The following is a 13,641-nucleotide window of genomic DNA, read 5'->3' as shown; positions in this document are numbered from 1 at the left end:
AGGCAGGGGGATTCAGCCCACAACTTGTACCCTTAATGCTGGGCCACAGGGTTCTGGCTCTGAGGTCTCAGGATCCTCTAGGTATGACATGCTGATCCATGGCAGGGAGGAGAGGTATGCACTACCCTGGCCCCAGCAAATGCCCCTGCCTCGGCCCCCAGCACACAGGGCCTTGTCCTGAATGCCCATCATGGTGGGTCCCCCCTACTGCTCCAGAGAGAGAGAGCTCCCCATGCTGATCGACCCTCCAGATGCCTGGCCTGGAGCAGGAGCTCCGTGCTGGACTCCCTCAGGGGTGCCGGGACCCACCTGCTGCCCTGGAGCCTCCATGAGCAGCAGCCAAGCCAGGAGCCACAGCAGGATGCACTCTGGTGTGGGAGGTGTGGCCACATACCTGCCCTCCAACGTGGTGTTGGGCAGGGTCAGAGTAGCCATGGGTCCACGCAGTCCTGGCAGCTGCCCTCTTTGCTGGGACAGAGCTGGAGGCTTGAGAGGAGCTGCAAACACAGTAGGTCACACCACCACCCGTGGCGTGTCTTACGTGGCCACTCCACTTCTGGTCCAGCTGCTGCTGGCTCAACCTGCACCTGCATAGGAGACCTGGAAGAAGCTCCTGGCTCCTGGCTTCAGACTGGCTCAGTTCCAGCCGTTGTGGCCATTTGCAGGAGTGAATCAGCAGATGGAAGATTCTCCCCTTTCCTCTTTCGGCAGGTCTGCCTTTCAAATAAACAAATATAAACACATGTAACAGCTCTGAGGGTATGGCCCCGGAGAGGGGGTGGCAGGGCCAAGCCAGGGACCCTCCAGCTGCAGCAGCTAGTGTGAGAGGGAATCTGCTGATGGAGTGCTAGTGTTCATGCCCTGTGTATTTTGTGTGTGTGTGTGTGTGTCTGTGTGTGCCCCGTGTGTGTCTGTGTGCTGTTAGTGTGTGCCCCGTGTGTCTGTGTGCTGTCAGTGTGTGCCCCAAGTGTGTGCCCTGTGTGTGTGTGCTGTCAGTGTGTGCCCTGTGTGTGTGTGTGCTGTCAGTGTGTGCCCCAAGTGTATGCCCTGTGTGTCTGTGTGTGCCCCGTGTGTGTCTGTGTGCTGTCAGTGTGTGCCCCGTGTGTCTGTGTGCTGTCAGTGTGTGCCCCAAGTGTGTGCCCTGTGTGTCTGTGTGTGCCCCGTGTGTCAGTGTGTGCTGTCAATGTGTGTCCTGTTTGTCTGTGTCTGTATGTGCTGTCAGTGTGTGCCCCGTGTGTCAGTGTGTGCTGTCAGTGTGTGTCCTGTTTGTCTGTGTCTGTATGTGCTGTCAGTGTGTGCCCCATGTGTCTGTGTGTGCTGTCAGTGTGTGTCCTGTTTGTCTGTGTCTGTATGTGCTGTCAGTGTGTGCCCCGTGTGTCTGTATGTGCTGTCAGTGTTTGCTCGTGTGTCTGTGTCTGTGTGCTGTCAGTGTGTGCCCCGTGTGTCTGTGCCTGCTCTGTGCATGTGCCCTCAGACTCCCTGTGTCTGTAACCCGCTGCAGCTCATGGTGTGGAGGTCACCTGCTCTTGGTGCTGAGCAGCCGTCAGGCTCCTGCACATTCCATGCGGGTGTATGCTGTCACTGTGTGTCTGCATGTCAGACTACTGTTGGGGTGCTGCTTATACCATGGTGTTCACCCTGGATACTGTGTGGTTCAGGGTATGTTAGGTGACCCAGGGCTATGCAGCCGTCCCCACATTCACTCTAGGAGGAGCTTGCACTTTTGGCTGCCACCCAAGCAACTGCTGGTCTGTCTACTGGATGTGCCTGGACATGGACTTGCCTGGGTGACATGGGTGTAGATGAGGACCTGCCTGGCTGACATGGGCATGGACGAGGACCTGCCTGGGTGATGTGGGTGTGGACGAGGGCCTGCCTGGGTGACGTTGGCATGGACGAGGACCTGCCTGGGTGACGTGGGCATGTACAAGGACCTGCCTGGGTGACATGGGTGTAGACGAGGACCTGCCTGGGTGACATGGGTGTAGATGAGGACCTGCCTGGGTGACGTGGGCGTGGACGAGGACCTGCCTGGGTGACGTGGGTGTAGACGAGGACCTGCCTGGGTGACGTGGGCATGGACGAGGACCTGCCTGGGTGACGTGGGCATGGACGAGGACCTGCCTGGGTGACGTGGGCGTGGACGAGGACCTGCCTGGGTGACATGGGTGTAGATGAGGACCTGCCTGGGTGACGTGGGCATGGACGAGGACCTGCCTGGGTGACATGGGCGTGGACGAGGACCTGCCTGGGTGACGTGGGCGTGGACGAGGACCTGCCTGGGTGATGTTGGCGTGGACGAGGACCTGCCTGGGTGACGTGGGCATGGACGAGGACCTGCCTGGGTGACGTGGGCGTGGACGAGGACCTGCCTGGGTGACATGGGTGTAGACGAGGACCTGCCTGGGTGACATGGGTGTAGATGAGGACCTGCCTGGGTGACGTGGGCGTGGACGAGGACCTGCCTGGGTGACGTTGGCATGGACGAGGACCTGCCTGGGTGACGTGGGCATGTACAAGGACCTGCCTGGGTGACATGGGTGTAGACGAGGACCTGCCTGGGTGACATGGGTGTAGATGAGGACCTGCCTGGGTGACGTGGGCGTGGACGAGGACCTGCCTGGGTGACGTGGGCATGTACAAGGACCTGCCTGGGTGACGTGGGCGTGGACGAGGACCTGCCTGGGTGACGTGGGCGTGGACGAGGACCTGCCTGGGTGACGTGGGCATGGACGAGGACCTGCCTGGGTGACGTGGGCGTGGACGAGGCCCTGCCTGGGTGACATGGGTGTAGATGAGGACCTGCCTGGGTGACGTGGGCATGGACGAGGACCTGCCTGGGTGACGTGGGCGTGGACGAGGACCTGCCTGGGTGACGTGGGCGTGGACGAGGACCTGCCTGGGTGACATGGGTGTAGATGAGGACCTGCCTGGGTGACGTGGGCATGGACGAGGACCTGCCTGGGTGACGTGGGCGTGGACGAGGACCTGCCTGGGTGACATGGGTGTAGATGAGGACCTGCCTGGGTGACGTGGGCATGGACGAGGACCTGCCTGGGTGACGTGGGCGTGGACGAGGACCTGCCTGGGTGACGTGGGCGTGGACGAGGACCTGCCTGGGTGACGTGGGCGTGGACGAGGACCTGCCTGGGTGACGTGGGCGTGGACGAGGACCTGCCTGGGTGACGTGGGCGTGGACGAGGACCTGCCTGGGTGACATGGGTGTAGATGAGGACCTGCCTGGGTGACGTGGGCATGGACGAGGACCTGCCTGGGTGACGTGGGCGTGGACGAGGACCTGCCTGGGTGACGTGGGCGTGGACGAGGACCTGCCTGGGTGATGTTGGCGTGGACGAGGACCTGCCTGGGTGACGTGGGCGTGGACGAGGACCTGCCTGGGTGACGTGGGCGTGGACGAGGACCCGCCTGGGTGACATGGGTGTAGATGAGGACCTGCCTGGGTGACGTGGGCGTGGACGAGGACCTGCCTGGGTGACGTGGGCGTGGACGAGGACCTGCCTGGGTGACGTGGGCGTGGACGAGGACCTGCCTGGGTGACGTGGGCGTGGACGAGGACCTGCCTGGGTGACGTGGGCGTGGACGAGGACCTGCCTGGGTGACATGGGTGTAGATGAGGACCTGCCTGGGTGACGTGGGCATGGACGAGGACCTGCCTGGGTGACGTGGGCGTGGACGAGGACCTGCCTGGGTGACGTGGGCGTGGACGAGGACCTGCCTGGGTGATGTTGGCGTGGACGAGGACCTGCCTGGGTGACGTGGGCATGGACGAGGACCTGCCTGGGTGACGTGGGCGTGGACGAGGACCTGCCTGGGTGACATGGGTGTAGATGAGGACCTGCCTGGGTGACGTGGGCGTGGACGAGGACCTGCCTGGGTGATGTTGGCGTGGACGAGGGCCTGCCTGGGTGACGTGGGCGTGGACGAGGACCTGCCTGGGTGATGTTGGCGTGGACGAGGACCTGCCTGGGTGACGTGGGCATGGACGAGGGCCTGCCTGGGTGATGTGGGCATGGACGAGGACCTGCCTGGGTGACATGGGTGTAGATGAGGACCTGCCTGGGTGACATGGGTGTAGATGAGGACCTGCCTGGGTGACATGGGTGTAGATGAGGACCTGCCTGGGTGACGTGGGCGTGGACGAGGACCTGCCTGGGTGACGTGGGCATGGACGAGGACCTGCCTGGGTGACGTGGGCGTGGACGAGGACCTGCCTGGGTGACGTGCGCATGGACGAGGACCTGCCTGGGTGACGTGGGCGTGGACGAGGACCTGCCTGGGTGACGTGGGCGTGGACGAGGACCTGCCTGGGTGACGTGGGCGTGGACGAGGACCTGCCTGGGTGACGTGGGCGTGGACGAGGACCTGCCTGGGTGACGTGGGCGTGGACGAGGACCTGCCTGGGTGACATGGGTGTAGATGAGGACCTGCCTGGGTGACGTGGGCATGGACGAGGACCTGCCTGGGTGACGTGGGCGTGGACGAGGACCTGCCTGGGTGACGTGGGCGTGGACGAGGACCTGCCTGGGTGACGTGCGCGTGGACGAGGACCTGCCTGGGTGACGTGGGCGTGGACGAGGACCTGCCTGGGTGACGTGGGTGTGGACGAGGACCTGCCTGGGTGACGTGGGCGTGGACGAGGACCTGCCTGGGTGACGTGGGCGTGGACGAGGACCTGCCTGGGTGACGTGGGCGTGGACGAGGACCTGCCTGGGTGACGTGGGCGTGGACGAGGACCTGCCTGGGTGACGTGGGCGTGGACGAGGACCTGCCTGGGTGACGTGGGCGTGGACGAGGACCTGCCTGGGTGACGTGGGCGTGGACGAGGACCTGCCTGGCTGTGGGCGTGGTCCTGTTTGGATGAGGACATGGACCTGATGGATGGGGACCTGCCTGGCATGGACTCCGGGTCACTAACTCATGGCCTTTGCCTGTTCCTGCTTTATGAAGGACCCAGGTTGTGGACCTGTGACCCTCACATGTGCTTGCTTGCACAGGGGCCCGGGGTCACTGACCCACAGCCCTCACCCATCTTGTTTCTGCAGCTGCCTCTGAGGTTCTGCCATTTGCACTGGGGAATGTTGGTGCCTCGTCGCCAACGCCCTGGCCTGCACTAAGAGCCTGGGAGATGGCATGGGAGCCGTGGGATGTTGCAGTCTTGCTGCCCAAGGCTTTTCTGGGGCGCAGGCATGCCTGGGAGTGCAGCGAGCACTTCTCTGCCCTCCTCTTCACTGTAAGATCTTCAGCCCTAGTGCCTCAGTTTGCAGTGTGTGTCTGTTTTTTCGGTGTGGGAAAAGTGGTGAGCAAAAAGTGCTGGTCCTTGTGTAAGCTCACGGTTGCAGCCCACCCCTGCATGCAGTGCCATCTGAGGGTTTCCTCCTGGGGCTGTCTCTCCAAGGGTGTGCTAGGTGGACAGGTAGCCAATTGTGCAGGCTGCTCAGCCGGGCAGGTCCAGAGATGTGGGATCATTTTGTTGGGATCCTGAGTTTGCATCTCAGAAGTTTGGGGTAGCTGTGTGTCTGGGGGTGTTGTGCACAGGCAGATGAGCTCACCGTCTCACATCATGTACTTTTTCCACTCCTGTCCTGGACACCTCCCCCTCTGAGATCCCTGTAGTGGCCACTCCTAGGGGCTCTCACTGGCGTGGGTCCAGCCTCAGACCCCTCACTGCTGACTCCTGGGGCCCTGGGGGGCCAAGTACCTCCCACCAGGAGGAGAACGTGGGCTTCCTGCTCCTGCAAGTTCTGACCTCCCCATCTTGTTGGTGGAGGGCCTGTGCACCTGTGCTTCAGCTCCCAAAGCTGACCCTTAGGAACCCACTCCCTGCATGTCCTTGCTAAGCTTCTGTTGCTTCTGGCCTCTGCAGGTCAGCGGGCAGCCTAGTGTGGGAGAAAGGACAGACGCTGGGACTTCCTGGCTAGGAGGCCTCTGCTCTCAGCCCTGTTCTGGGGTGACCCCAGCCAGCATGCCAGTCCTGTGCTCCTGTTGGGTTTCTTGCTGCTCCAATATGCCAGCCATGGCTCTGGGCAGTACCCAGTGTGATGGTGTCATGACTGATGGTGTTAATACTGCTTTTAAAAAAGATTTATTGGGCCCAGCGCGGTGGTACAAGTGGTTAAGGTCCTCGCCTTGCACGCCCGGGATCCCATAGGGGCGCTGGTTCTATCCCGGCAGCCCCGCTTCCCTTCCAGCTCCCTGCCTGTGGCCCAGGAGAGCAGTAGAGGACAGCCCAAAGCTTTGGGACCCTGCACCCGCGTGGGAGACCCGGAGGAGTCTCCTGGCTTCGGATCAGCATAGCATTGGCTGTTGCGCTCACTTAGGGAGTGAATCATCAGACGGAAGATCTTCTTCTCTGTCTCTCCTCTCTGTATATCCGCCTTTCCAATAAAAAAATAATAATAAAAAAATGTTTTTAAAAAAAGATTTATTTCTTTCTACTTAAATGACAGAGAGAGAAAGATTTTCTGTCTGCTGGTTCATTCCCCAGGTGGGCACCATGACCAGAGCTGGGCAGCCCTGGTGTGAAGGCAGGAGCTTCCTCCGGGTATCACATGTGGGTCCCGGGCCTGAGCTCTCAGATCATCCTCTGCTGCTCCTGCAGGCCGTAAGCAGGGAGATGGATGGGACTTGAGCCTGTGCCCGCATGGGATGCAGGCACCGCAGGAGATGTCTTCGCCTGCTGTCCCGCCTTTATATACTTGCAATGGTGGTTTTGCCCTTCTGTTTCTACAGGACTCATGGACATTTCTTGAAAACTGGTCTCATGGTGATGTTTTGTGTCTCAGGCTTAATTTCTCAAGGAAGGCTCTGTTGGGCTGCGCTCTGGCTTGGGGCCTTTGACCGTTTTGCCTGGTCTCACCTGCTCAGTCGGCTTGGCACAGTGGGCTCCCCACATGTGGCTTGGTGTTTTTCTCTTGCTGCTTGTGCAGTTTGCTCTCGCTTTGGCCAGTTTGGTAAACTGTGTGCTGACCGTCCTGGTCCGTGGTGAGCATTGCGTGCTGACCGTCCTGGGTCCTTTGAGCTTTGTTGGTCTCTGGGTCTGCGTGCCCGAGATGGGAGAAGCAGCAGGCGCTGTCCCGTGCTTGTCTGTCCGAGTCCTGGACCTGCACACCAATGCCGTCCACAGACCCTGAACACTTTCCTCATCCTCTTAGACGTTCTGTGGCTTGATCTAGTTTCTGGTGATTCATTTATGTTTTTCCGTTCAATCACTGAATTCTTCAGCCACAGGCGTTCCTTTTGGTTCTTTCTGCCTCTTTGCTACGTTTCTCACCGTTCCCCTGGTTTCACTGAGTCGCCTGTCTTTCTGTATCTCATTGAGTGTGTTGCTGGAGGGTGGCTGACTGGGAGCCAGAGCAGCAGTTCTTGTTGTGTGGGGGCTTTTCTTTTTTCCCTATAGGAAGAGATTTGTTCCTCAGGAAGGGCGCTTGGGTATCTGCCTGGCATGGCACACTGGCCTGGAGTCCAAGTGGGCATAGCGTGGGTGATACCTTAGTGATATCGGAGCTGTCAGCGACAGAAACCGAAGAGGGTTGTGGCTGCAGTGGTCTGCTGGGACAGGCTGCTTCCTGCTGGGCTTGCCTGAGTGGCTCTAAGGACTACAGACCAGCAGCTGTGTGACTCACTTGGCACAGCGCAGGCTGCCAGCTGGCAGCTGTCTGCAGCCAGCCCACCTGGGAGCTGGGTTAGGGTGCCCCTGCCCCTCAGCCATGTGGGGGAACCCCACCAAAAGCACGTGGTGCTGCATAGTGGTGGACCAAGTGGGAGGACAGAGGCATCTCCTGGCTGGCTCCAGGGCTGGGCTTGTGTAGGGGCACTGTACTGGTGGGCTGTTGCACTGGTATAGGCGCACACAGGTGTCACGCTGCTGCTGCTGGGCAGGTGTAGATGTGCACAGCTGTCACACTGCTGGCTGCTGGGCAGGCGCACACAGGTGTCATGCTGCTGGCTGCCTGGAGCAGGTGCTCAGGTGAGTCATGCTGCAGGTTCAGTGGGCTCACCTCTTCTCTGGAGGATGAGTTTCTGTAGTCTTGCATGCCCAGAAGTTATGTGGAGCCTGCAGCCACTCTACGAGCATTACGGAAGTGCCGGATAGAGACAGCCTTGACCCCAGCCCTCAGCTCAGAGTGCAGTTTATTAATGGGTCCAGCTTCAGGATGCTGCTGGGCCATGGCGCTGGGTATCCCATGGTGGTTCGGCTTGTGAGCTCTGGGCAGTGTTGGGGCATGTGGGGGCTGTGAAGTCGTTCTGCATGGGTCCTGCAGCTGCAGCAGCAGGCGCTGTTGGGGTCTCCAGCTTTGTGTCATAAGAAGTCTGTCTTGGCTTCAAGCCTCCCTAGGTTGGGAGCCCATGAGGGAGGCTGTGAACTTGGGGCTTCACTCCCCACTTCCCTGCTGCTCAAACAGACCCTGAAACATCGTGGTGTCTAAGCCTTCTGGATCTCAGTTCCACTCTGCTTTGTTTGTGTAAGAAAGATAGAGAAGGTGACGTGGGAGCTGTGGCTTGGGGCTCAAGTTCCTTTCTGTTCTGGCTGCCACTCACAACATAGGTGGAGGTCAGGCCTGGACTCAGCCCTGCCAGGCTGGGGGCTCAGTGTCCACTGGAGCTGCGGGAATGGTCAGTGCGTGTATGGGGCAGGGCTCTGGTGCAGGCCCTGGGAAGGCCCCCACCCCATGCTGTGTCTCTGGTTGGATGGAGCAGGACATGGGCCTGAAGGTGTCACATATCCAGAAGAGAGGAGAGATGTGGAAGTGTTTTTCTGTGGGTACAATGTGGAAATTCCTGCTTTCCTTCTGTGCCTAACAGGATTCTCGCCACAGCCGGGACGGACTTTGACCTGCGGACGCTGAGGGCTGTACGTGTGCTCCGGCCCCTAAAGCTGGTGTCTGGGATTCCAAGTGAGTCCGCTGAAGATGGCCGGAGCCTGCCTGGGCACAGCCTTCACTCTGCCCCCAGTAGCATGGTGTGGCCACAGGAAGCCTTCATTAGTGGGCTTTCTGGCCACTGGGGACCCCAGGGAGCACACAGGTGGCAGGCAGGAGAGAGCTGCTGCAGGGAGGGCACTGCAATCCCACCTCACGCATCTGCTGAACTCCAGCTCTCTGCATCCTTCTCACGGAGAGCACAGGGAGGGAGTACCCAAAGAGGGGCACCTGAGGGGGAGGAGATGGAGCACCCAGGGAGGGGGTACCCAAAGAGGGGCACCTGAGGGGGTAGAGATGGAGCACCCAGGGAGGGGGTACCCAAAGAGGGGCATCTGAGGGGGTAGAGATGGAGCACCCAGGGAGGGGCACTCAGGGAGGGAGCACACCTGGCTCCCAGTGGCAAGTTGGTAGCCAGCCGCCACTTTGCAGCAAAGGACCAGGCAGGCAGAGGCAGTTCTTGTCCTCCTTGGCGACCATTTCAGGAAGCGTCAACTCCCTGGTCTCCTGCATGCCTCTGGCAGACCAGGGTTCTGTCCTGAGCCTCAGACCCAGGACAAGCCTGGATGTGGGCGTCATAGAGTTCAGATCTCCTCTGTTCAGCTCCTCTGGCCTGTGTCCAGTACAGATATTCTTCCGTTTTGGAGGAAGTGGACCTGCCCATCTGCCCAAGGAGTTCCCCCAGGACCTGTGCTTCCCACCCCACATTCTGTGCTCTTCCTTCTCTCTGTTCTGTGCCCTCAGCTCCTAGAAAACCCTGTTTTCCACTCTCAAAGTATTTTGCTTTTTTTCCCCTGGGATTTTCTGTACATAGGTCCCATAATTCTCTGTTTTTAAAAAGTATTTGTTTAAAAATCAGAGTGACTCACTGGTTTACCACCTCACCCCTGAGATGATCACGCAGCCGGGGCTGGGCGAGGTGGAGACCGTTAGCATGGTGCTCCAGCCAGGTTTCCCACATGGATGGCAGGCCTGTCAAGCAGGGAGCTGGAGCAGGGCTTGAACCCGCATACTGCCACAGATGCAGTGTCCAAGGACAATGTGCCGCAGACCAGCCCTCTGCTTTCTGTCACAGAGTCTCTTCTTCCACACTTTCACAATTGCCTTGTAGGATCCCTGCCACTGGTTCCCAGCGCCCTTGGTTATTTATTTTGATAGGATTCCATCAGCTGCCAGTTCAGAACACTGCAGTCCAATCTCTATGTGGATTGTTGGCCATAGGACTTTGGGTGTCCACCTGCTTACACCCAGGCCGCATGCCTTCCCTTCCAGCTCTGTGCTCCCTGCTCTGTTCCCCAATTTGTTCCTGGTTTCCTGGGCCCCCTCCCTGTGCGAGGCTGTGCTGACTGCCCGTCCCTCTGGCCTCAGGCTTGCAGGTGGTGCTCAAGTCCATCATGAAGGCCATGGTCCCGCTGCTGCAGATCGGTCTGCTGCTCTTCTTTGCCATCCTCATGTTTGCCATCATTGGCCTCGAATTCTACATGGGCAAGTTCCACAAGGCCTGCTTTTCCAACAGCACCGGTGAGACCTGGGCGGGTCCAGGAGTCAGGCTACGGCCTCTTGGGGCCTTCCATCTGGGGTGGCGCTTCCCTTCAAGTGTAAGACAACGATCTAAGAAGTACGGGAAGCAAACACCAGATAAACAGAGTCTAATCTGTGCTCTGCCGTAAATGCACAGCCAGGCAGTTGAAGTGCAAGGACTTGCAGCCTGCTTTGCAGGGGGTTGGGGTGGTCTGAGTACTGCCCTGACTGCTTTCAGAGGGCCAGTGAGAGGCTCGGATAGAGATTTCTAGAAGTCCAAGCACGGCGTGCTGACCAAGGAGAACGTTGCCAGCAGTGGCCATCAGAAGCACTGGAGGGTGGGCACCGGCATGAGGATCAGAGCACAGTGGAGGCTGACCTGGCTCCTGAGTGTAGAGGGGGACTGACTGGGAAGAAGGGGCCATGTCAGGGGCGCTGTGCCCAGGGCAGCCCCCATGAGTCAGAGGATTGGGTGACCCAGAGTTCAGGGTGAACCTTCTGCCTTTCACAGACCCAGACCCTGTGGGCGACTTCCCCTGTGGCAAGGAGGCTCCGGCTCGGCTCTGTGAGGGTGACACCGAGTGCCGTGAGTACTGGCCAGGACCCAACTTTGGGATCACCAACTTCGACAACATCCTGTTTGCCATCTTGACAGTGTTCCAGTGCATTACCATGGAGGGCTGGACAGACATCTTGTACAATGTGAGTGCCCAGGCTGTGCCACAGGGGCCACCTGAGGACTGCAGGGGCCACCGGAGGGCTGGGCTGGGCCACAGGCACCACCCGAGAGGGCTGTAGGGGCCACCCGAGGACTGGGCTGGGCCACAGGCGCCACCTGAGGACTGGGCTGGGCCACCTGAGGACTGGGACCTACCAGCAGTTCAGGATTTGTATGGTGGGGAGCAAGAGTGTCAACCCAAGGGGTTCAGAGAGCATGCCACCTCAAAGGCCACAGATGGAGACAGGAGGTACTGATGGGAGGACGTGATCACGAATGGACAGACAGGAAGTGCTGACGAGAGGTGAGGACCAGGGATGGAGACAGGAATTGCTGACAACATGGGGTTATGCCCATGCTGTGGGGTCACATGCCCATGATGCAGGGTTCTGTACCCACCCACCCTGGATCACACCCTCACACTGTGGTGTTCCATGCCCATCCACCCTGGTTCACCCTCACATTGTGGGGTTTGCTGCCCTTGCCGTGCAGTTCTGTGCCCACTGACCTTGGCTCACACCCTCACATTTTGGGTCCACCACCCACTCTGGGTCCAGAGCTTGTGGTTGCAATTCTGCTTTTGTGCTTCTGGCTGTGTGAGATAGAAGCTTAGCTTATGGATTGGAAACTTTTGTTGTAACACATGCACTTAGTGCTATAAATTGCCCCTGCTAGTAGTACTTTAACTGTGAGCACCAGCCGGGCTGATGGATGCTGAACACTGCAGGGGCAGGGCCAGACTGATGGACATGGCACACTGCATGGGCAGGGCCTGTGAGCACCAGCCAGGCTGACAGACGTGGCACACTGCACGGGCAGGGCCTGTGAGCACCAGCCAGGCTGACAGACGTGGCACACTGCACGGGCAGGGCCTGTGAGCACCAGCCAGGCTGACAGACGTGGCACACTGCACGGGCAGGGCCTGTGAGCACCAGCCAGGCTGACAGACGTGGCACACTGCACGGGCAGGGCCTGTGAGCACCAGCCAGGCTGACAGACGTGGCACACTGCACGGGCAGGGCCTGTGAGCACCAGCCAGGCTGACAGACGTGGCACACTGCAGCGGCAGGACCTGTGGGCACCAGCCAGACCTCTGGAGCTGTCACACTGCAGGGACAGTGCCTGTGGGTGCTGGCCAGGCTGACAGACATGGCACACTGCATGGGCAGGGCCTGTGAGCACCAGCCAGGCTGACAGACGTGGCACACTGCAGCGGCAGGACCTGTGGGCACCAGCCAAACTGATGGACATGGCACACTGCAGGGGCAGGGCCTGTGAGCACCAGCCAGGCTGACAGACGTGGCACACTGCACGGGCAGGGCCAGACTGATGGACATGGCACACTGCAGGGGCAGGGCCTGTGAGCACCAGCCAGGCTGACAGACGTGGCACACTGCAGGGGCAGGGCCAGACTGATGGACATGGCACACTGCAGGGGCAGGGCCTGTGAGCACCAGCCAGGCTGACAGACGTGGCACACTGCAGCGGCAGGACCTGTGGGCACCAGCCAGACCTCTGGAGCTGTCACACTGCAGGGACAGTGCCTGTGGGTGCTGGCCAGGCTGACAGACATGGCACACTGCAGGGGCAGGGCCTGTGGGTGCTGGCTAGGCTGACGGACATGGCACACTGCAGGGGCAGGTCCTTAGGTACCAGCCAGGCTGACGGACGTGGCACACTGCAGGGGCATGGTCAGGCTGGTGGACACTGCATGCTGCAGGGGCAGGACCTGTGGGCACCGGCAAGGCTGGCAGACTTGGCACACTGCAGGGGCAGGGCCTGTGAGCACCAGCCAGACCTCTGGACTTGTCACACTGCAGGGGCAGGACCTGTGGGTACCAGCCAGGCTGACAGACATGGCACACTGCAGGGGCATGGTCAGGCTGGTGGACACTGCATGCTGCAGGGGCAGGACCTGTGGGCACCGGCAAGGCTGACAGACATGGCACACTGCAGAGGCAGGGCCTGTAGGTACCAGCCAGGCTGACGGATGTGGCACACTGCAGGGGCAGGGCCAGGATGACAGATGTGGCACACTGCAGGGGCAGGGCCTGTGGGCACAATCCAGACCTCTGGACATGTCACACTGCAGGGGCAGGACCTGTGGGCACCGGCAAGGCTGACAGAGCAGCTCACTAGGGACACTGCCCCTCCCCTGGCTCTGTCTTGCTAAGGTCCTTGGCCTGTGTGCTCAGCTGGACTCTTCAGCCAGCACCTTTCTCCTTCCAGTTTGCCTATAGCACTAGACTCGGGTAGAAAACTCATTCTGTGGCTCCCCTTAACCAAGCCAAGCATGGAGTGGGACTGGATATCCTGCAGAAGCTGTGCAGGCTGACTTGAAGAGCTGGCCTTGGGGGGCATGTCAGGAAAGCCAAGGCTGTGGGAAGCTAGTGCTGAGCGCTCTCTGCACTGGGGCATTCCGATCTCCCCAGTGCCTGCCCTGTGCCGTAGCAGGCATTAGGG

General features: G+C 60.1%; 1 protein-coding gene across 4 annotated transcripts in view; it reads left to right on the top strand.

Annotated features, from left to right (window-relative positions):
- Positions 1–13,641, top strand: part of CACNA1B (calcium voltage-gated channel subunit alpha1 B) — a 148,949-nt gene that overhangs the window by 23,081 nt on the left and 112,227 nt on the right. For all 4 annotated transcript variants that reach the window (XM_040962830.1, XM_040962828.1, XM_040962829.1 and 1 more), the window contains exons 4-6: positions 8,824–8,915; positions 10,308–10,460; positions 10,972–11,162. In XM_040962830.1, coding sequence (XP_040818764.1) covers positions 8,824–8,915; positions 10,308–10,460; positions 10,972–11,162 — 436 coding nt within the window. The remainder of the gene's footprint in view (positions 1–8,823; positions 8,916–10,307; positions 10,461–10,971; positions 11,163–13,641) is intronic.

This window comes from Ochotona curzoniae, unplaced genomic scaffold (assembly GCF_017591425.1).
Source record: "Ochotona curzoniae isolate NIBS_2020 unplaced genomic scaffold, NIBS_Ocur_1.0 scaffold_3208, whole genome shotgun sequence".
In the NCBI taxonomy this organism is placed as follows: Eukaryota; Metazoa; Chordata; class Mammalia; order Lagomorpha; family Ochotonidae; genus Ochotona; species Ochotona curzoniae.
The sequence above is the reverse complement of the archived record's forward strand: the minus strand, read 5'-3'. Positions and strand labels throughout refer to the sequence as shown.